Genomic DNA, 23,893 nt, shown 5'->3' with positions numbered 1-23,893 from the left:
TGACATACATTGCTTTCTTCCTATGTGTGAGAACACGCTCACACAGTTTCTTGACCACAGAAGTCCTGTGAGGTTCCACCTCCTGGCTGATCTCTTAAACAGAGACTCACACAAGTGCCTGAAGGCGGCTGTAGGCGCAGGAAGTTTGGGCCAGGAGAGAGGAAAATGGGCACGACCCGAGTAGCAGGCAATGGGGCATAAAGAAACTGGAGCCCGGCAGCGCGGTTGAAGGAGGTCTGCTGTCCAGTGAGGCATGACACAAGGTGGGGAGGGGAAGGGAAGGCAGATCTAGGAGAGCAACCGCCTTTCTATATGTGTGCATGCAACTATTTGGAAGGAAACACTGGGTGGTTTCATTTCTTAAGGTTGGGGGTTGGATGATAGGTGCTTTTTCTCTTCCATCTTTTTGTTTGCTTGTTTGCAGTAAGCACGTGTTTCTTTTCTATTCAGGAAATAGGCCTTTTTATTTAGAAAAATGAAGTTAACCTAATATATGACCAGTGTCCAAATAATTCGGAGAATACAGGGATGTAGGTGGGAAAAAAAAGAGAAAGCAAAGCCCCAGTAAGCATTTGGGGTATTTTCTTCCGGACTCTCCTTGGAGAGAGACGTTTGGAGGAGGTGAAACGCTATCTCGTGCTGGGGTCCTGCACTGTGGAGGTCCGTGATTACAAAGCGTCAAGGGACTTGGGCTCACGGGCCAGCTACCCTCTGCCTTGGGCAAGGAGCTCGCCCCACCCGTAGGCCTGCCTGCCGACCGCTGGAGCCAAAAGCGCGAGGCAAACCAGCTGCCGCGTCTGCAGCGGCGGTGCCTGTCCCCGCGCCCCGCGCGGCGCGCTCTGGAACTGCTCGCCCTTCCCGCTTAAGCCCCGCCTGGGGGAGATCCCGCCACCCAGTTACTGGAACCACAGTTCTCCAAGTCCCAAAGCAAGAACTGGCCCAAACTTCAGTACTGGCGGCGCCTTCCTAAAGGAGGGTCTGAAATCTGGCTGAGGCGGGACAGGCAGAGAAGGAGTAGCTTTATCGTCAGACGAATCTGATTTCCAATCCCAGCTCCGGCGATTTCCCCACAAAGCACGCCACCCTAAGTGTCCCCACCCAGTTCTCGATCGTCTCTCAAAGCTGCGGAGGGGGTCTCCCTAATCTGAAGGCCTTGTGTTCCCCCTCACCTCTTAGCTATCAACCCACGCGGAATAGCAAACACGTAGGAGTGTTTCCAGGGGCTGCAAGCCTGCGGGTAAGGAGCCAGGAAGGGAGCGGGGCCTCGGAAAAGGGACGGAGGCTGCACTGACGAGCACTTAATATCCCTGGCTCCTTCCCTGCACCACTCTACAAGTGTTACCCATTGACGGTGTCCAGGTTCTTGGCGTCTTGAACAAAGAATTGGACAAAACGCACAAACAAAGCAAGGAAAGAATGAAGTAACAAAAGCAAAGATGTATTGAAAATGAAAGTACACTCCACAGGGCGGGAGGGGGGCCGAGCATGGGGCCTCAAGAGCCCCGTTACGGAATTTTCTGGGGTTTAAATACCCTCTAGAGGTTTCCATCGGTTACTTGGTGTACGTCCTATGTAGATGAAGAGGATGGAGTGAAGTTATATAGTCATTTACTGGGTGCATGCCCTATGTAAATGGAGAGGATATTTCCTGTAAGCCGAAGTGTCTCCATTTGATTTCGTTGTGTTCTGGGAAGTCAGCGTGAAGCGGCCATATGTTCCCTGCCTCCAGACCCTATTCTCCTGCCTCACAAGGACACTGCCGATTGTTATCTCCATTTAAGAGATAAGGAGACCGAGGTTCAGAGAGCTTAAGCACCTTGCCCATGGTCCACTAAGGAACATTTTCTACCCCACAAAGAGGTAGAAAACACATTCAAACTGCGGTCCATCCATGCCAAAGTCTGCACACCTTCTGAGGATAGTCACAATAATGACTGATGATTGTCAGTCACTCAACGGTCACCCCATCTCTGCTGTACATCTGCCATCTCATCAACTCCCTTCATTCATTTATTCATCCAGCTAATATTTATTGGCCTCTGTTTTCCAAGGTGCAGGGATGTATTTATAAATAAAACAGATCTGCCCCTCCTCTCAGGGAGCAGAGTAATGGAAACCCCTATTGGAAACATGAGGAAACCAAGGCTCAGATGGTAACATGACTTGTCTAAGGTCATACAACTCATCGAGAGTGAAGCTGAGATTCAAACCAGGGCCGTGTGCCTCTGGACCCGCTCTCTGGCTGCCCCACACAGGGAGCAGCAGGAAGTGAGAATGGGAGTAAGGAGCCAATTTGGCCATGTGGTGAAGGGGTAGGCACTCCTTTCCTTGAGAAGCCCCCAAGGAGGACGTTACAGATTCAGACCCAAAATAGAGGCTCTTTTCATTAACAGTAGCCTCAAGTCATGCAGCAGATAATATAACACTGGGTGACTCATGCCTTGAGGCCGGGAGTTCAAGACCAGCCTGGGCAAAATAGTGAGATCTCGTCTCTATAAAAATGTTTAAAAATTAGCCCAGCATGGTGGTGCATGCCTGTGGTCCTAGCTACTCAGGAGGCCGAGGTGGGAGGATCACTTGAGCCCAGAGAGTTGAGGCTGCCATGAGCTGTGTTTGCTCCACTGCCCTCCAGCCTGAGCAACAGAGCAAGACCCTGTCTCAAAAAAAAAAAAAAAAAAGAAAAAGAAAAAGAAAAACGTTTATCCCAAGGTATTTAAAAATATTTTTTTTTTTTTGACAGAGTTTTGCTCTTGTTGCCCAGGGTGGAGTGCAATGGCGGGATCTCAGCTCACTGCAACCTCTGCCTCCCAAGTTCAAGCAACTCTCCTGCCTCAGCCTCCTGAGTAGCTGGAATTACAGGCTCCCGCCACCACGCCCAGCTAATTTTGTATTTTTAGTAGAGACAGGGTTTCACCATGTTGGTCAGGCTGGTCTCGAACTCCTGACCTGAGGTCATCCACCCGCCTCGGCCTCCCAAAGTGCTGGGATTACAGGCATGAGCCACCGCGCCCGGCTAAAATAATTTCTTAATATTAGAGTAAGACATGCTCACCACAGATATTTCGAGAAATTGAGACTAAAGAGGAGGAGGCCTAACACTTAATCCCACTAACCACGGGCGGCCGCACATAACATTTGGAAATGCCTCCTTCCAAACCTTGCTATGCATAGTGTGTGTGTGTTTTACACTGTTGAGATTGTTCTGACTCTAGTCTTTAATTCCACTTTTTTCAGTTGGATGAAAATCTTGAATGCTCGGCCAGGCACAGTGGCTCACACCTGTAATCCCAACGCTCTGCGAGGCCAAGGCAGGTGGATCACTTGAGGTCAGGTGTTCGAGACCAGCCTGGCCAACATAGTGAAACCCCGTCTATACCAAAAATACAAAAATTAGCTAGGCGTGATGGCAGGTGCCTGTAATGCCAGCTACTCGGGAGGCTGAGGTGGGAGAATCACTTGAACCTGGGAGGCAGAGGTCGCAGTGAGCCGAAATCGTGCCACTGCCCTCCAGCCTGGCAACAGAGCAAGACTCTGTCTCAAACAAACAAACAAACAAACTTGAATGTTCTTAAGTGAGTTATCAAAATAATAGTTGCCACTTACAGAGCCCTGACTCTGTGGCAGCCACGGTGTGAAGGGCTCTCCAGAACATATCTCCTTTGTTCCTCAAAAACACGTCTGCCCCATTTTAGGGAGGAGGAAACAGAGAGTTGAAGGTCACCCAGTTGTCCAGCAATGGAGTCAGGATTGTGGTCTGGGTTGGCACCAGAGTCCATGCTCTTAATCACAGGGCTAGAAGGGTCACCTCTGTGGAATAACTCCTGTTTGGCCATGCCTGGGAGGCAATACAGTCCAGTAGTTCAAGTCCACTTGAGGGGCGTTACCTGCATCCTACCTGGAGCTCGGGTCATGTTCCTGGAAGGGAGGAAGGCATCTCTCTGCACTATAGACAAAAAGGCACCTCCCCAGGTGCCTGCGGGCATCAGCAACTATACTTCTCCGCAGCCAGAGGGGCAGACGCAGCCTCCACCCCTGCCTCTGCCAGGTAGGGCTGCCAGATAAAATACAGGGCACTCAGTTCCATCTGAATTTCAGAGAAACAACAAATCATATTTTAGTGTAAGCATGTTCCAGCTATGTCATGGACTATACTAAAAAGTTATTTGGTGCTCATTAGAAATTCAAATTTAACTTCGATGTGTGGCATTTTTATTTGGTACATCTAGCAACTATGCTGCCAGGAATCATGAAGTTTGCTCAGTTTGACAGCTGTGGTCTGCCCAGGTTCTCCTGCATGCATGTGCACACACATACACACACACACAGAGAAACAGACAGACACACACACACACACACACACATGCTCCCTCTCACATCCTCTCACCATCCATAGATTGACTCACTGTGCTTCTTGTCTGATTACAAGGGAATTAAAATGTACTGGGGATGGGGGTACCCCAGGGTCCTTCTGCAGCTAAGAGACCAAATTAACCATGTCTAATTGCAGCTGGGTGGAGAGCCAGCTTTCAGAAACAAGACTCTAAGTTCTTCCCCACCCCCTCTCACTTTCCCATTTTCACGCTTGAAATCCCTCAACTGGGTAAATTCTTCCCGGTTCAAACTTGTTGTAAAGGCGACTCTCATTCCTTTTATAATCTCTCCACGGATCCCATGACAGGTTCTTTCTGCCAGCACAGCTTCTTCTCCCCCAACCCCCGAGTCCTTTCTGCAGAGCATGTTTGAGAGGCGGGGGGCACGGTTTAATTCTAGGGCTGTTTTGTGGGTGGCTGCTCAGAAACCCCATTGAGGCCTTGAAAAGGGGCCTTGGAGATTTAGACTGAATACAAGGCTGAGGAGGAAGTTTTAAGTTGCCATGGAAACTTCTTGTTTGATGTTTGTGGGCCCAGATAAGCTGTTCTAGGCGCCCATGGGCTTGGAGAAAGGGGGCAAAAATGAAACAAAAGCTGTTTGGGGAGGTTATTTTCTGCACACTGCAGCCCAGCCCACTATAGATGCAGGAAAATTCTCCGCCTCCCTGTCAGGACTGCCTCCCCTGGTCTTCCCTGTCCCCCTTCCTTTGGGTTCCTCTGATTCCCAAGAAATCAGAGTTAAAAGGGGATGGGAGGGAAGACAGGAGGGGTGTGCCCAGCCCCCGGGCTTCCCCCTTCGATGCCCCAGCTCACCAGGGGGCTGAGCAAGTATGCAGATCCCCAGGCCCCTGGCTTCCCAGAGTCCTTCCTTTTGGAAGAATAGGAAGACCTCCAGGGAAAGCCACACAGAAGGAGGCAGGAGACAGTGGCTGGGGCTTGAATTATGCAATTACCTGGAGTAAATGCCTCAAAGGCTTGTTTGTTCGGAGGGCCTCTGTTTTCCCATATTCTGATGGACATAACTGAGCCAGATGAGATTCCTAACTAACTACAGTTGCTTGGGAAATGTTGCTCTTTCTCACATTTTTAATTCTTAGAGTCTTTTTCTGATAACAAAAGTAATATATGCTTGGGCCTTTTTTTTTTCTTTTAACACCGCAAACATCACAGAAATGCAGTGACAAAGGAGAAGGGCCTGTAATTTTACGCTGTAGAACAATGGTCCTCAAACTCTTTAATAAAAATGAGCCCCCAGAGAGGTATGTTTAAAATCCAGATTCCATGGTGGCTTCATGCCTGTGATCCTAGCACTTTGGGAGGCTGAAGCAGGAGGAACACTTGAGGCCAAGAGTTCAAGACCAGCCTGGGCAACACAGTGAGATCTCATTTCTAAAAAAAATAAAAAATTAGCCGGGTGTGGTGGCATGTGTCTGTAGTCTCAGCTACTTGGGAGACTGAGGTGGGAGGCTTGCTTGATCCCAGGAGGTCAAGGCTGCAGTGAGCCATTATGGCACCACTGCACTCAGCCTGGGTAGCAGAGTAATGCTCTGTCTCAAAAAAAAAAAAAAAAAAATCCAGATTCCTAGGTTCCTCCCTCAGAGGTTCTGAGGATCTAAGCAAGAGCATTTTTAGCACTCATTTCAAATGACATCTAGTAATAATATTTGAGATACACTGATCTAGAGTTGACCTCTGCTAACAGATTAGTGTATTTGCCTCCACACTGGTTCTTTATGCATATACCAACTTTTTTATCTTGAAAAAAAAAAGAGATCCTACTACATATGATTTTTCATTGAATATGTAGAAGACATCTTTTTCAGGTCAATACATAGAAATGTTTATTGGCTGCATCTCGTCTTGGGGTGTAGCATAGTCTCTTGCTGATGGAGTGTGGCCTGGGAAAGGGTGGTGGTTGGCCGCTGATCTCACGTACAGTTGCACCTGCACATGGACACACAGCAAGATGGTGCTGTAACAAGCTCAGCGCTGTCAAGGTTTTCGGTGTCTTCAGGTTAACAATAGTTATTGAGCCCCTCAGTACTGGGACGGGAAGATAGGTAGGTACCTGCCCTGGGGCTAGCAGTCTGATGGGTTTGTATACAAGTTGGACTGTGAGAAGAGTTTTTGTGGGAGAAGCACACTGACTCCCAACTGCCCAGGGAAAATGACGCCCAACATCCGAGGACTACTGCCCAGTTCTCCTTGGCTGTCAGGTGCGTGTTCCTCTGGAGTGTACCAGGTGATGGGCTTCTGTCTTCTCCAGGGATGAGCAGGAGCTGTCAGAAGTTCCCCCTCTCCAGGATCCTTCTTACTCTCCAACTGTTAGAAGGCACTGGGATTGGTTCATCTGAGCCACCAAAGACCCTAGGAAATATTCAAAATACTTCTTCGCAGAGCAGGAGGATGTGTGCAAGGAACCAGGGTCAGCAAAGAGTGGTTTGACAAGAATCTAGCTGTCCTCTTCTACCAGGAGAGTTTGGGGAAGTTAAGGCAGAGCAGGGTGGGAGGCTGAGGGGGCTACCATTCAAAGTGCCTCAAGAAATGCAGAATTGGGGAAGAAGAAACAAAAGGACCACACATTGTTTCCAGAAAATTGTTTTATACCCAAGAATTTAGGACCCTCTTAGTTTAAGTGGCTCGAGAATGGTCAGCGTGGCCAAGGCTCCCTGGACATGCCTGCCATGTCCCTCCCACTCCATCCCTGTCTCCCACCTCCCTCACTCCCAAGATGGCACCCAGCCTGCCTTTACATCACACCAGGATCCACCCAGCCTGGGCCTTTCCACTGGCTCTTCCCACCCCACGAAGACTCTCCCATGTGTACAGACTTCACACAACTGACTGCTTGTGATTCTGCTACCCTGAAACACCACCCCCTCTCACCTCACCCAGCCTTGCGTTCATCACGGCATTCCTCACTGCCTGACGTCATCCTGAATGTCTCCTTCTTTACTGTGTGTCCCCCTTGAAGGTAGGTTCCCTGACAGCAGGGATATTACCTGTGTCATTCACATGGTACCCCCAGCACTTAGAACAGTGCCAGGAACACAGTAGGAACTAAATAAATGTTTGTTAAATGAACAAATAATATAGGCCAAAGAAGACACAAGGTTGCCTTGTTAAAGCCTCCATTCACCTGTGATGCATGTCCTAGGCCTCATCACCTTCTAGCCAACCAAGACTCCATGAGAAAGTAAAGTTGGGGTGGAGGCCTGGTCTAACTGGTAGACCCCAGCTTCCTCACTGCGGAACTAGGATGACACTAAACGATAGAAAACACTTCCAGCTTTTCAAGTGAAAGCTGATTCTGAAATTAGGAGAATGCCTCCATTATCTATAAGCATCCAGGCTGGCCTTAAGGATCTACATACATTTTTTACTATTCTTGGGTTTTTTTGTTTGTTTGTTTTTTGGGTTTTTTTTGAGACAGTCTTGCTCTGTCACCCAGGTTGGAGTGCAGTGGCCCAATCTTGGCTCACTGCAAACTCTGCCTCCCAAGTTCAAGCGATTCTCCTGCCTCAGCCTCCCAGGTAGCTGGGATTACAGGTGTATGCCACCACCGCTGGCTAATTTTTGTATTTTTAGTAGAGACAGGGTTTTACCATGTTGGCCAGGCTGGTCTCAAACTTCTGACCTCAAATGATCTGCCTACCTCGGCCTCCCAAAGTGCTGGGATTACAGGCATGAGCTACCATGCCTGGCCTACTTTTATATTTACATTCACACGTTCATTCATTGAGCCACTACTTATGGAACACATATTCTGCCAGGCAAAATGCACCATGCTGGGCTCTGGCCTCAGATCACGTAGAGTCCAGGTCTCTCTTGGAGAAAAGTCCTATATGCTGAGCTTTGACAATGTGCTTCACTAATGTCATCTCATCCATGTCATCTCCCAACCACCCTGGTATGCTCCACATTTGACAAACACAGAAACCAAGACACAGAGACACTGAGTGGCTGCTGAAGGGGCTGGTGCTGGAGCCAGGGCCAACACATGAGCCTGCTGAGACCCAGACACGGTGCATCCCCTCTCCCACGCTCTTCCGTTGGCTCCTCTGTGAAGTTCCAATGACATTCAGGGTATCAGGAAAACGCTGTGTACGGAGTTTCTGACCCATTCATGGATAATTAAGAACTGACCCAATGCTGAGCAGTTTCCCCTCCCTTTACACCCCACCCTTTTCCCCCCAGAGCCATTTTCTCCTGAAGAATCCACATCACTGCCTCAGGAAGCTTGGCTTCCCCTCCCGTGGGGAAGTGCTGGAATCCACTCTTGCCTGACCCTCCCATAAGAAACAAGGGAAATTCCTTTACGTGAGCCGCCTTGCTCAGAACAAAGCTTGGCGTGTTTCTTATTCCTCATCAATCTGACAAAATGGGTATTTATTTGTGCCTCTCAAGCGTGTGGCTTGGACATGATGTTCCGCATCGTGGAAGTGGCCGTGCACCAAGTGAAATATCTGTTACTATAGTAACAGTTCCTTTTTATTGATACCAGAATAAACAGGAATGCAAAGGCTGTCTCACTTGTTGGCACATTTCAGCAGCCTCCGTTCCCAGGGGTTTAAGAACCGCCCTCTAGAGGCAGCCCTCCTTGCTAGTCTGGGACTTCCCGGTGGAGTGAGGAACCCAGCAACACGCTCCTGACTTCCCTTCCCAAGGACTCGACCTGAGAAGTAAGACCATCTCTGTTCTGTTTCATCTGCTGTTGAGCGCGGTGCTGTTCGGGAGGAGGTGGAAGGGAAGGAGGGCAGACCCGGTACACTGAAGCGGGCTGTCAGTGGACCTGAGTGCTTTGAGTTTAGGTACCTGGGCTATGTCCCAGCATCCGTAAAATGATACGGGAGATGCCTCCAGGCACCCTGGGTTTCGGAAAAGGGTAAGAGACAAAGAAACAAGCCCCCTGGCATAGCCCTGCATTCTTGTTGATCTTTTTCTGCTGCATCCTCAGGTGAATCTGAATTATTGCATGATATAGCCTCACCTAAGTCAATTATCACACAGTATGGGGGTTTAATTCTCAGCACAACAGACAGAACACAGATTTCAGCCTCAGAGCTTGGCTCAGATTCAAGCTCTTTCCTTCACCGACTGTGTGATTTGGGGAAATCAGACGACTTCCCTGAACTTCAGTTTCCCTGACTGTAAAAAGAGGATAATGACAGTACCCACCTCTTCAGTCTGTCATAAGAATTTCATATTTCATGAGATATGGCTGCTAGGTGCTTAGCACAGTGCATGGCACGTAGTGCATGCAGGTTAACGTGTGAAGGGCCTGCCTTCTGGTGAATTTGGCTTTAGGACTTTGCAATACAAGGCAAGTCTGAGATTGGGCCAGAAATCAAGAGCTGTAGGATTGGGTGTGTCACTTTTCGAAACTGCTACCAAACCCAAGTAGCTTTGAGCTTCAAGGCAGCCCCCACGCCTGTATCTCTGGGTGGCTTAGATCCTGAGTGGCCCTCTTAGTTCTGTTGGTGGTGAGTACCTGCTGGAATTTTCCCTGCAGAGGCATCTGCCAGGTAAAGTGGCTGACATCATGCCACTAATGAGCCAGCAGGGATTCCAGGTCTGCTGATGCTTGTTCCAGATCAACCGCACAATGCTGTCCACTAACCTTGCTAAGGACCCTCCATGTCTAGCCCTGGACTCTGCTATTTAATTGGCTCAAAATCCTAAATGTCCACCCAACATTCTCCTTCCGAGGTAGGAAGTTGCAACGGACCTAAGGCAAAATGTTCAGGAAGTCAGCCTTGAGTCATTGCATCCAAATGGACAAGCAGCTCTGCTGGGGGCTTCCGAGCATCGACCAGAGGCTGCTGGGAGATCTGGAGGTGGCTCCCAGATACACTGTTCTTTGGCTGCTGGCCAGTGAAATACAAATAGGCACTTTCCCCATGGAGAGGAAAAAAGCCAGAAGGGTCAGGAAATCCAGTGACCGTGCTTGTCACTTTTACTGAATGCCTCTTTTTCCTTTGCCAGTCGTTATTTTGAAAGCCTCTCTTCTCCTCTGCCCTGCCATCCCATTAAATGCTGAACCAAGAGGGTTCTGAATATGTTCAGAACCCAGCAGCTTGAACAGTAATGAGGAAGTGGGGGCAGAGGAGGGAAGGCCACCAGCTGGTCCTCTCCTAAACAGAGACCAGCCTGAGGCCAGACAGGCCCGTGGACTCTAGCTTAAGCCCAAAGCTGCTAGGGCCAGGCTGGGGCTCCCCAGTGAGAGTTTGCATTGCACGTAGGCTAGGAGTCCTCAAGTTAGCAGGCCTCCATGTTCTTATCTATAAAATGGGCTCACACAGCCTCTTCATTGGGGTTTCTTGACTATCTAGAGAGAGAAAAGGGACATAACCCTGCTTTGTAAACTAAAAGACATTTTGCACCTTGAAGACAGTGGAGAGGTAGAAAGAGCATTGAATCTGGCGTCCAAGGTCCTGGCTTTGCTGCTTACTCTCTGTGTATCTTGAGACAAGTAGCTTGGCCTCTCTGAGCCTTAGTTTTCTCATCTATAAAACAGGGTACCACTGGCTGCCTCCGAGGGTGATTTAGAGATCCAGATCAAATTCTAGTGGTGACCACAGGGTTTCTTCAGGACAGAAGTACCATAGTTTGTCTTCGGTGAGCATCACTCTGCCAGGCACTGGGCTAAGCACATCATGCCATTGTATCACTTCACCCTCCAAACTGCTCCATGAATAGGCTGTTATCCTTGCTGTATAGAGGCTCAGAGAGGTTAAGCTACTTGCCCAAGGTAACACAGCTGGGAAGGGTTGCCACCATGAATCAAACCCACTCTGTCTCCACTAAAACATCTGCTTTAACCATTGCTTTACTGGCTTATGTGTCATTTGTTACAACTGATGCCATCGAAGACAGAAACATGACTACCAGAACAGTGGAGAGGCAAGTGGAAGGGACACTGAGGCCTTAGACAGCCTGGGGTCCCTTGGCTATTGTCAAGATGAACTGGGCCCCGAGACTCCATCAGTGCAGCTCTCCTTCTGTCTCTCCTTACTCTCTGCTGTGGCTGGAGGCACCAGTGTTTGGTTTCAAATCTGCCACCCTGCATTAGCCATGCATGCCCCAGTGGCCCGGTGCACTCTCCGTGGGAGCAGCAGTGATCTCTGCTGAGCCTTGCCTGGTGTGGGGCCAACGTCCTGTGGAGCCTGTGGCAAGGAGCTCTGGGACCTCTTGGGTCACCAACAGAACCAGGGAGGAACCAAGCAAGGGGTTCCAAATCTTTCCTCAGACCTCTTATTATCCCCACCCCAGGAAAAACAACATCAGTCCCATAATCTGCATATTGAGAATTATTTGCCGTCCTATAGTCATGCAAGACACTCAATAGCTGTCGCCTACTGGTGGCCTCCACCCCATGCCCAGCTCTTTAGCTCATCCAATCTTCACAGCATCACAGTTCTACAGAGGAGCATCCCAGAGGTTAGAGACCATCCCAAGATCACACAGCTGCTAAGAACTGTGACCTTAATCAGATTTGCTCACAATAACCAGACCAACTACAGTCAGCTGAGATCCTTCAGGGCCGAAGCAAATAAGTTTGTGCTTTGGGTTTTTAACTCCATGGTTTGCAAAGTTGGCTGACTCTAGGAATCACCTAGGGAGCTTTTAAAAATCCCCAAAGCCAAGCCGCCCCCCAAACCCATTAAATCAGAATCCCTGTGGTGGGACTCAGGCACTGGAATTTTTGAAACTTCCTGTGGTGATGCCGATATGCAGCCAAAGTTAAGATCCACTGATTTAACCAGTGTGGTTTCTGAGGATGAGAAGGCTCCATCTAGGACTAGGAATGGGATTTATTAATAGTGATTGTTAATAGCAGCTAACAGGGTGGTCACACTGCCATTCCAGGGGCACCATTCACAGTTTAATCTATAGGAGTTGAGGACTTGCTGTGAGGTACCCAACCAGCCTGTTGTATGTGGCAGCCCTGGTAGCCAGCCCCAAGCGCTCAACTCTGTACGAGGCATTTGCCAACCACCTTGCAAGTATCACCTCGTTTATGATATCACAACTTCATGGAGGAGGATTATAATGTAACGCTCATTTTGCAGAGGAGGAAACACCAGATCAAAAGCAGCTGTCCCATCTCAACTCTGCTGTTCAGTGGGAAACAGCCATAGACAATAAGTGGGCGTGGTGTGTCCCAGGGCTGTGGGATTTGGTCCAAAGGCTGTAGTTTCCAGGCTCCAGCTCCAGAGGGTAGGGAGGCATGGACAGAGCTGACATTCGAATGCAAGTCTGAATGGCTTCAGGCTCCAGCTCCAGAGGGTAGGGAGGCATGGACAGAGCTGACATTCGAATGCAAGTCTGAATGGCTTCAGCCTCCCTATGCTACAGCCTCCTCCTGCATTTCTTTAACAGCCATGAAGAATACAAACAAGCCACTTACCTTTCTTCTTCGTGATTGGCCCACTCCTCCTTCTCCCTGCTAGCTCTTCTCCTGGGTGTTCACCTTTTTCTTTCCAGAGAGGACATGTCTAATGCCCACTTCCCCTCTTAGCCACTCCACAGCCACTCCCCGGATGGACCCCAGAGTCTTGGATCTCTCGGGATGCCCAGCAGCCTTGGGAACAACCCCAGTCCTCTGACTCAGGAGGCCCAGCTGATCGCCCAAGACGGCCTGGATTTTCTTGGCCTGGCACCTGTGCTTTGTTGAGTAGTCTCTTTTATAACAGGACCTGCATGAGGTTCTTCCGCCCAGAGACCTCGGTTAAATAAATTAAAAGGCAGAAAGGCTGGCTCAGCTTTCTAAGTCCTGGGGGTCCCCAGCAACCCTCCTCACCCCACCCCTCATAGGTGTATACGTGGATCTCACAGGGGTTGTTTGCTGGGGTTCAGCACCCTGAGTGGCAAAGGCGATGGTTTTTCCCCTGCACCTCTGAGCTAAGGCACCAGCCACATCCCTCAGGGTTCCTGCCTCACCCACCACACCAGCCTGGCCTCAGGGAAACACCATCATCCACAGCTCACTGCCGATTTAATTAATTTTTTTTTTAAGGCCTGGAGCAAATCATTGAGCCAGGGCTGACCACAGATTGGACCTGGGGTGCAGGACTGGCTTCATAATTGACAGGGCCCAGTGCAAAATAAAAAAGGAGGGCTACTTGTTCAAAATGCATTTGGAATTTCAAGACAACAACAACAGAAGGTCAAACCAAACAGGGCCCCTCTTTCAAGGGCAACTCTGTGTGACTGAGTCCAACTGTCTGGCCCTGGGGCAGCCAACCCACTGGCTGGCCGGCAACTTATGTATGGGGCGAAGGTCTCAGCCAGGTCAATCACAGATTTTTCCCCTGGAATTTAACGGAAGAGACAGACAGAGACCACCCATTGGAAGTGAAGGAAACCAAAGTCATAAAACATCCCAAGGCCTCTGATGGTTTCCCCACACAGCAGCGAGAACGACGTTTTTATAACTGAATCAGGCGCGCCTTTCCCCGACTTGAACCCACCCGTCCACCCTCACTCCAGGCGCTCTCCCAGTCACTCAGCTCACACCACTCCCAGCACACTATGTCTTTTTGTTCCCTGAACAGACCCAGCTTGTTCAAGGTACATGAGTCACACATGCTGTTCCCTAGGCCCCAAATGGCCTCCTTCCTCATTCTCAACTGTCAGATCTTAATGTCACCTCCTCAGAGAGGCCCTCACCATACCTGGCTGACAGCGGGTCCCTCCTTAGTCTCTATGGGAGCCTGGAGCCTTTTGTGGTCTTTCGTTTTCATTGGCTTGTGTGTGTGCTGACTGTTGGCCTCCCTAGCAGAGTGTGGGTTCTGTGAGCGCCAGGATCTCACTTGTTTAGTTCTCCTCTGTGTGTCCAGTGTCTATCACAGTGCCAGGAAAATCACAGGAACTCGAACATGTGTGGAATGCATGACTATTTTTATTATTATGCACTTTCTCAGTGGTCATTCCCGTTACTCAGGAGCTCTTGATTTTGTGTACTTATTTTGTATCTGGCCACATTCTTGAACTCTCTCAGTTTCAAATGCGTTTCTGTTCATCCATGTGGGAATTCTGGGTGTATGGCTTTATCTATACAAATATTAAGGCTGCCATCTCCTTTCATAAAGTTATCCAATTTATTCTATTTCCTACCTTATCACTTTGGCAACATACAGTGAGTTCTTTTAAGGATGGTGTGGCTGATGAAAAGCAAGCAGCTCTGGAAGATTTGGGGGGCACAGAGGGACTAAGAACAGGTGAATAGCTGGGGAGCCAAAGTAGTTATTAAAGTGTGGCATGAGCTGAACAGGAAGAGCGCTGAGGTCACGGGAAGGAAAGAGCGTAGCTGAGAATTACTCAGTCAAAGGATGGGTGACACTTGACAATAGGAACAGGCAGCAAAAGAGAGAAGATCTCAAAGCTCCAATCTGAATCCAGGTGTTCTAATGCATAAGCACCCAGAGAGCTTGATCCCACAGACAAGAAAATATCCACACTAAGGAGGGGGAGCTGATACAGCCAACTATGTATTTTGTCGAGTGCCCATTTTAAAGTAACCCTAAATACTATTATGATCACTTTTTAAGGACCAAAAAATTAGGAAGGATATAACCTGAAAGCAAACAGCCTTATGAAAAAGATGAGAAAAAAAGGGAAGTTAATAAGAATTCTCATTACAGAAATGGTTCTGAGAATATGAATTTGAGAAAAAAATTAACATGTCTATCCTCTGACACTTCACCTGGCTACATCCAAAATACCTTATAATAATTAACACTTTTTCCAGGTTACACAGCACCTTTACATATGTGGTCTTACTTGCTCCTCCTAACAGCAGCCTGTGATGGGTCATCATAGAAATGCCAAACACGGGTCTGGTGGCCACCATTGCAAAGTACAGTCTCCTATTTTATGCCTAGATTCCTGACATATCACCTTGCAACGTGCACCCCGTCAAACCCCCCTCTCTGTATTTTCTGACCCCAATAAGCTGTTTGCCACTTTCAGGTTTTCACACATCCCTGTTCATCCATGAAACTGCATTTGGGCAGAGAATGGTTCTCATCCCCTTCCCAGTGTGGGGGAGGAAATGAGAGTCTGTCCACAGGCAACATGGTGGCCCTCAAGCAGGGGCTGAAGCCTGGTGTTTGAAATGGGGACACACTCCCTCAGTTGCCACATGAAAATCACATGCCGCCGGGCACTGGTTCCCCAAGACCAAAGAAAACTTCAAAAGTTGCATTGGCAATTACCAACGAATGTGTATTGATCGCCTACTGCATACCAGACCAGACACTGCCAACTGTCAGGGCCTGGCATATAATAGGAGCTCAACCTCTGCAAAGCTAGACTCATGAAGAGAGCAGAGCTAAAGGCTAAATTTTCACTGAAATTCCTATAAGCAGCTAATGGCCAGGCAGTGTCTATACTTTTGAGGCCTTTTTTTTTTAAGTCAGTCTCTTTCTCTCTCTCTCTCTCTCTCTCTTTGCTGTATTTGCTTTTGGGCATTTCAAGGATAAGGAGCCAGTTTGTAGAAGAGGGAGCCCTTGTGTCTGAATTTTAAGTAAACTGACAGATTTCAAACCGCTGTGGTAGAAGTGGGGCCATTGAGTAGCCAAACATTTGACAACTATCCCTTTGCTATTAGGGACACAGCAGTCTCTGAATTTCATACTCTCCTCTTTGATGTGAAGAAAATGAAAAGCTGAACAGTTCCACAACAGAATTTGGAACTGTGGATAGAGTTAGATAATAAGGGTAATACTTTCTTTTTATCACTGCATTTATCCAAATTGTTTTTAACAAGTACATGTTACTCTTTTTAAATATATTTTCCTTTTCTGTTACAAGCTCATTGAAAAACAGAAACTCAAACATAATTCCTTTTATAGTGGGTGAAAACTGTTGCAAAGTCAGGCCAAAAATATGCATGTGTCAATCCGTATTTTGTGACCCGTTATCATTTTACTTCTATACTCCAGACAGATCGCAAACATCATCTCCAATTCTGACAGCCCTGTGCATGCGTTCCATTATGATTTCCATTTTATAAGTGAAGAAACTAAGGCTCAGAAAGTCAGGTAGCTTGCCCAGGTATGCGCAGTAGCAGGTGGCCAAGGTCCATCTGACATGAAAACCTTGCCCTTCAACTGTGTCCCATGGGGCAGGGTGAGATTATAGGCTCAGCTCTGAGCTACTCCTCTGCCCATCTCTACAGCCGCCATGTACTCGGAGATCCAGAGGGAGCGGGCAGACATCGGGGGCCTGATGGCCCGGCCAGAATACAGAGAGTGGAATCCGGAGCTCATCAAGCCCAAGAAGCTGCTGAACCCCGTGAAGGCCTCTCGGAGTCACCAGGAGCTCCACCGGGAGCTGCTCATGAACCACAGAAGGTAGGGATGAAGCCCTGCTGCCTGGGCCCCGCAAGCACCTGGGCCTGTGGGGAATGGGGAAGGTGACCCTGGAGGAAAGCAGAGCTGGCTTTCATCCTGGGGCTCCTGGAGACTGAGGAAGGCTGAGGGTGCCCCACATGATCACCGGCAAAACCTGTAAAGACCCCGTCCCCAGTGGGTCCCTGGGAACCAGAGGGACCCAAAAAGCCCTGTTCTCTTGCCCAGCCACCCATTTCATGCCCACACTCCAGATACATTTACTGAGTACCTACTATGTGCTGGGCACTGAGCCCAGACCTGGGGATACAAGAATGAATGGGACCCAGTTCCTGTCCTCACAGACAGTGACGGGTGCATAGCCAGGCAGTAGGATGGGTGCATTGATGAGGGCATAAATAGGCCTGAGACCCCAGAGGAGGAACCCGAGAGGGGTCTAAAATGACTTCACAGGAGCGGTGCTGCCTCAGCTATGACCTGAAGGGGGACTGGAGTTAGCCAGGCCTGAGGTGGGTGCTGGATGGCAGAGGGAACCTCATATGTAAATGAACAGGAAACAGGAGTCACTCACTGTGCCTGGGGCATCGATTGCGTGGTGCAGGCCAGGGCAGAAGGATGGACTAAGGAAAGGTCTACAGCAGGGGCACAAGGTGTGGTGGGCCCGTCTGGTGAGGTGGGATGGGGGAGCTCACAATACCAAAGTGGGCAGGAATGTTACAGAGGCCCAGGATGGTGGCTGGCTTTTCCGTGGAAGGCCGTGGTGTGCAATGACAGAGACGAGCCAGAGGGGCATCTGGGAGGTGGCAGGGGTGGGATGGGGCAATTGATGGGATGTGAATTGGAGAAGAGGAAGGCTGAGCCTCCCCTTGGAGGACTGGGAAATACTCCTGCTAACCAGTAACAGCGTGAACGCAGCGGTGCTTTCAGAGCGCCCTCTGCTGGCTGATTCTGGTATTAGAGCCGGTTGTGATTTCTATTCTTGTTTTCAGTTGTGTGACCAATATCCTAACAGTTATCATTTTGTACACTGAGTCGCTTTTGTTTTTGTTTTCAATTAGTATTATAATATGAGCATTTTCTCTGAATGGTTTTTAGACTCATCCGTTTAATATCAAAAAACATCACCACAATCAAAAACAAAAGCTTAAAGACAAATCAGAGAAAGTATTTGTAATATAAGTAAATTTTATTTTTAAAACTCACATATACAAAAAAAATTCAGATCTCTTGTTTCTTTTCTTCTTTTTTTTTTTTTGTTTGAGATGAAGTCTCGCTCTGTCGCCCAGGCTGGAGTGCAGTGGCACGATCTCAGCTCACTGCAAGCTCCACCTCCCAGGTTCATGCCATCCTGCCTCAGCCTCCCAAGTAGCTGGGACTACAGGTGCCCGCCACCACACTCGGCTAATTTTTTTGTATTTTTAGTAGAGACAGGGTTTCACTGTGTTAGCCAGGATGGTCTCGGTCTCCTGACCTCGTGATCCGCCCTCCTCGGCCTCCCAAAGTGCTGGGATTACAGGCGTGAGCCACTGTGCCTGGCCCAGATCTCTTAAAATCGAGAAGGAAAAAATGAATAAAAAGTAATACAGTACAGCCAGACATGGTGGCTCACACCTGTAATCCCAACACTTTGGGAGGCCGAGGCAGGAGGATCACTTGATCCCAGGAGTTCAAGGCTGCAGTGAGCTATGATTGCACCACTGCACTCCAGCCTGGGCAACAGAGCAAGTCCTTGTCTGTAAAAATAATATTGATAATACAGTTAATTCACAAAAGAAGAAATGCAAATGGCTGGTAAACATATCAAATGTTGTTCCATGTGACTAATAAAGAAACAAATGAAAAGCAGATATTCTTTCTGGCCTACCAGATTCTCAAATATAAAAAGATTGGCTGGTGATGGTGGGGAGAAATAGATGCTCTTGTACACTGTTCATAGGAGGATACACTGGATAACCTTTCTCCGGCACAGATAGATATATGTACCTCAAATCTTTTTAAAGAGCCTGACCCAGCAATTCTACCTTTAGGAAAGTATCCTAAGAAAATAACCAGAAATAACATAAATCTTGGTCTCTGCAGTCAAACAGGCCTGGGTTCAAATCCTCATGTGGCCTATCTGTAGCTATGACTTGGACTGGTATCTTCAGCCCTAGAAGCCTCAGTTTCTGTCCCTGTAAAATGGGACAGTAATGGGTCCACCTCCAAGGCTACAGGGAGGATTGCACAAGATAATAATGGGGGTTGGTGTCACCGCAGGAAGCAGCCCTGAGGCTGGGGGAAGCGGGAAGGTGATGGTCTCCTGACAGCTCCCCACTTCCCACCCCAGGGGCCTTGGTGTGGACAGCAAGCCAGAGCTGCAGCGTGTCCTAGAGCACCGCCGGCGGAACCAGCTCATCAAGAAGAAGAAGGAGGAGCTGGAAGCCAAGCGGCTGCAGTGCCCCTTTGAGCAGGAGCTGCTGAGACGGCAGCAGAGGCTGAACCAGGTGGGTGATGGGCACCCAGTAGGGACCACACATCCTCCAGGGCTGTCCTCCAGGGAGGAGCTCTGCTGTGGCCACAGCTAGTAAGAGGGAAGAGGATCAGCAGACAGAGCACTGGACTAAGAGTCCACTCCTGGCCTGAGTCCTACCTCTGCCATTCACTTTGCTAGGTCCTTAGGGCGAGTGGCTTCCCTGAACCTCAGCTTCCTCACTGGCCCAGTGTACTGCACGCTGATTCTGATTTCATTCTTATAACTGTCTTGTGAGCCAGGTGGCATTCCCATTTTAGAGATGGGGAACCTGAGGCCCAGAGGGGGTGAGTGATTTGAACCAGGCTGCACAAGGAGAACTCAGTCTCATGCTCTGTGCCCCAGCTACCAGGCTGATAGCAAAACTCATCCCCAGGTTGGTTCTGTTTCCCCACTGAGTGGGCCCTTGGTCCAAACTCCACAGGTTTTCAGAGTAGGAATCCCCCTAGCTCCACCCACTTCACTCTCTGCTTCTCCCTCCTTCAGCTGGAAAAACCACCGGAGAAGGAAGAGGATCACGCCCCCGAGTTTATTAAAGTCAGGGAAAACCTGCGGAGAATTGCCACACTGACCAGCGAAGAGAGACAGCTGTAGGGCCAGCTGCCGGGCTCAGGCCACCGCCCACCCTGGCCTGGACAGCCTCCTTCAGCCCTTCTGCACCTGGTAGCCCCGGGCCCCAGGCCCTGGGACGTCTGTGATGTTCCCACCTGCTTCTGTAGAAATGTGTCACCCCAGAGGGCCTGGCTCTCCCTGGGAGGCTGGGGTCCCTAAGCTCCTAGGCTTTTCCTTCCAAGCACCCAGCCCTCCTGCTCCAAGAGGGATAACCTGCACCCCTCCCTGCAGGGGGTTCTGAGCCCAGCACAGGAGCTTTCTCTGGCAGAATTGAGGAGGAAGAGGTGGCCCTCTGACTTGACAAGCCTTCTGTTCTGCCCAGGCCTTCCCACCAGGAATCTCCGAGGCTCCCCAGGGCCCCGCTTCTCCGTGCACCCCAGCTCCTAGGTCTCAGAGAACTCCCCCACCTGTGGTTTTACCTGCAGCCAGCAGAGCTTAGCTTCAAGGACACCTGCCTTCAAAGCCACTGAGGGGAGGAAGGGCAAGGCAGACTGCAGGTGGCCTTGTTGCTGGCATCCTGACCAGGTGGGCGGGGACTAGCAAAGACAGCTGTTTAGGGTCTTCTCCCCTCACCCATGCTTTCATCATCCCCTCCGCACAGCCTCCCTGTCCAGGCCTTCTAACCACACCTAGCCAGGGCTGCCGCATTCCTGCACTCAGAAGTCTGCAGCAGTGCCTCACAAACTTGATTGTTCATAAAAATCACTGGGGATCTTGTTAATACAGCTTCTAATTCAATAGATCTGGGAGATCCTGCATTTCTAACAAGCTCCCAGCTAAGGTGGAGGCTGCTGGTGTGAGGACCTTGCTGTGAGCAGCAGGGCGAGAGTGCCCAGGGCTGATATATATTGGAAATATCACCCCTGAAGCCATCGCTGGCCCCCACCTCCTGTGGACTGATGCCCCAGGGATTCCCACCCCACTTCTGCAACCCCAGGTATTCTTCATTATCCACCCCATCCCAGACTCCCACCCCAGGGATTGCCCGTGAAGACTTTGGCCTAGCAAATTGTGTTGGTTATGTGAGTGTTGTTTTAATCAGAGATGTATGTGATTGCCAATCTGCATTTCTTACCAGTGTGACCACACTGTTACGATGCAATTCTAGCCAAAAAAAAAAAAATTTTTTTTTTTTACTTTTTCCTAGTCTTATGGAAAGCAAATATACAATGATTTTCAGTAGGCTTCTGGAATAGAAACAGTGGTTTGAAGACCCCACTGCCACCTTTATGGACTGGCCCCTTTGAGTCTGAATCCCCGGCCTCTGTCACCTGAGACCCAACCCCTAGCTGGGCCAACTCCAGTGAATTCACCCATTTTTCTTCTTCAGAAGGCTTTTCCTGTGTGAGACCCACATATTTTAACTTTTTGCTCCTATCCTATTTTTAAAGAATTAGAGAATAAACCAGGCCTGTTTCTTTTCCCCTGAAATCCCTGCCTCTGGCTTCCTAAACCCATCATCTAAGGTGACAGAGCAGTGCTGGAATAGCATCTCCTTTCACTTTCCCAAAACTGCCACAAATAGCTGCCACTGGCATGCTCTTTGATTCCTGGAAGCAAACGTGGGACTGTCGGAGGAAAGGGATTGTTCTGGTCTTACTCATAACTGGGTGGTTTGAGGGTGACTGAAGTCGTGCTTTTCCTGTGTGTGCTGCCAGCACAGGGCTGTAAATGCAGATATTCCGCCTGTGTGCATGTGTATAAGTCAAGCTCCAAGAGGCTCCTGAATGTGACTGGCGTGCTGAGAATGTGTTTACGCTGTTTAATGTCTGCCAGGTGAGGGTTACGCTGAAGATGCACAATCCCTAAAATAAAGATCACCACCTCCCCAAAGAAGCAGCCCTCGGGTCCATGTGTTGTTCAGACTGTGAAGAGAAGCAAGACAGAGGGTCTCAGATGGACGAGGGCTCTCCAAGGGAATGCCTGGGGATTCACCCAGTGGTCCCCAGAGGTGCTCCATGGAGGCAACAAGTCATTCCATGAAGCCCCAGAAGTAGAAGGGACCTCAAGCACCACGCCCTCCAGGGCAGCCGTGCAGACGACCTTGGTTCACTTTTCAGGGGTCGTCCCAACTCTGTATCTCCAGCCACTCCAACTGTGGAGGCTGTAAATCCAGATTTTCACTGTTCCAGTCTCCTTTGCAGCTTAGGATGGCTATGTGATCAGGTGTGGCCAATGAAATTGAAGAGGAAGTCTACCTGGGCTTCTGGGAAAGCTTTTCCAATAAAAGACATAGGCATGGCTAACACCTCCCTGGGCCTCTTCTTTCTACCTTGATTGAGGGTGTGATGCCTGGAGCCACAGCAGCCACTTTGCTACCATGACAAAAAGGCCAAGAGAATCACAGAGTCATTGACCCTATCATTATTTCACCAAGCCAATACCAGCCACCATCCTTCTCCAGAATTCTTGTAAATAAAATAAATCCCTCTTTGTTTAAACCATTGTTGGTCAGTCTCTGTTACTTGCAACCAAAATCATCCCTAACTGACACAGAAGGCCAGTCCCTGCCTGTCCAAAATTACCTGCAGGCTGTGCTAAAAATCCAGATTCAACTTTCCCATCAGAAGCCTATTGGATCAGGATCCCCAGCTGCAATGCCTGGGATCTGTTTTTCTGCACCTTCCCCATATAGCCTACCTAGCATGAGTCTGAAAACTGGCACTTGGACATCACTAAAGCACACATCATTCAACAAATATTTATCGAGTTCCTGCTCCATGCCAGGATGCATGCCATAGGCTGGGACACAGTAGAGAACAAAGGTGCAGTGCCTCCCCCTCATCTGATGACTGCAGTGGTCTCCTCCCAACTGGTATCCCCTACTGGCCTTGTCCCTACACCCTGTTCTCAACAGAGGAGCCAAAATGATCTTCCTCCAGTCTAAGGCAGAACTTGTGACTCTGCACAGAGCCCTCCCTGGGCTCCCAGTGGAGTCTCTCCTGCATTCCAGGTGGTCCTGCGAGTCCAGCTCCCTCTTAGCCTCCGACCTCCTTCCTGCACTCTCCCACTGGCTCACACAGCCCCAGTTGTGCTGGCCTCCTACCCTCTCCAGGCATGCCCCATCTCCATGCCTTTCCACGTGCTCTTCCCCAGCCAGGAGTATCCTTCCCTCCAAGAGCCTCGCGGCCCACTCCCTTGCTTTCTTCAGGTCTTTTATCACACTTCTTCTAAATGAGGTCCCCTTTAGCCACCCCATCTAAAATCTCAACTTCTGCAGTCTTCCTCTGCTTGCCTTGCCTTCTTTTTCCCCCTTACTGTTTATCACCATTGAACATATTCTATATTTTACTGATTTGTCTCATGTGTCCCTCCTAATGATAATGTCAGCTCCATGAGGGCACAGATTCTTGTCTATCTTGTTTACTCTGAATCCCTAGTGCACAAGGCCTAGAGAAGATGCTCAGGAAGTGTTTGTCGAATGAAAGAATGAGAAACCCCTTCTCCCTCTGCAATACACCTAGCCTTCTCCCAGGTCCAGCCCATAGCAACCAGAGAAGGCCCCACCTGCCTCCTTCCTCCACGGTTTCCACCCTGACCCACAGATATCCATTTGTTGGGAAGCCCTCATCTGCCCACTTGGGCATTCATCAATATACCTGGGCCTCACTTGCATCATGCTGGCAGGACCCGCATCAGAGCCGCGTGGCTCCTGCACACCACGGGAGTGTCTAGAGAGTCAGATCATCCCTGAAGGCTGATGATGAGGCCATCACTCAAGCCTGGAGACCATGGAGAAGCAAAAGGCTGCTGCAGCAGCTCTGACTTCAGACCTCTCCCTAAACAGGGAGCCAAGACAGCAACCCCCGTTCTTGCAGGGGCCACACTCTCTCGGGTCCTGGTTTGGGTTTGCAGAACGCCCCTGTCAATGGTAAACCAGCACTAAACACAAAACCTGGGAGAGAGGGCTGACCTTAGGATGTGAAGGGACCCTCCAACCCTGGTCCTGCAGTGTGTGTGTCACAGGAGTCCTCACACCACAGGAGATTTGGCAGGGCAGCCTCACCACACTTGAGATTATACTGACTCCAAACCCTGTGAGGGTG

The 23,893-nt window shown here is 49.5% G+C and overlaps 1 protein-coding gene across 1 annotated transcript; it reads left to right on the top strand.

Moving 5' to 3' along the window:
- Window positions 1-8,884: 8,884 nt before the first annotated feature.
- FAM107A (family with sequence similarity 107 member A) lies at window positions 8,885-22,291 on the top strand. Its single transcript, XM_004034389.5, has 4 exons — window positions 8,885-9,052; window positions 16,555-16,729; window positions 19,053-19,209; window positions 19,722-22,291. Exons 2-4 carry the CDS (start codon window positions 16,560-16,562, stop codon window positions 19,827-19,829), a joined length of 435 nt encoding a protein of 144 aa, XP_004034437.3. The 5' UTR covers window positions 8,885-9,052; window positions 16,555-16,559; the 3' UTR covers window positions 19,830-22,291.
- Window positions 22,292-23,893: the final 1,602 nt, after the last annotated feature.

This window comes from Gorilla gorilla, chromosome 2, assembly GCF_029281585.2.
Source record: "Gorilla gorilla gorilla isolate KB3781 chromosome 2, NHGRI_mGorGor1-v2.1_pri, whole genome shotgun sequence".
In the NCBI taxonomy this organism is placed as follows: Eukaryota; Metazoa; Chordata; class Mammalia; order Primates; family Hominidae; genus Gorilla; species Gorilla gorilla.
Note: the sequence above shows the minus strand (reverse complement) of the source record. Positions and strands in the feature narration are given on the sequence as shown.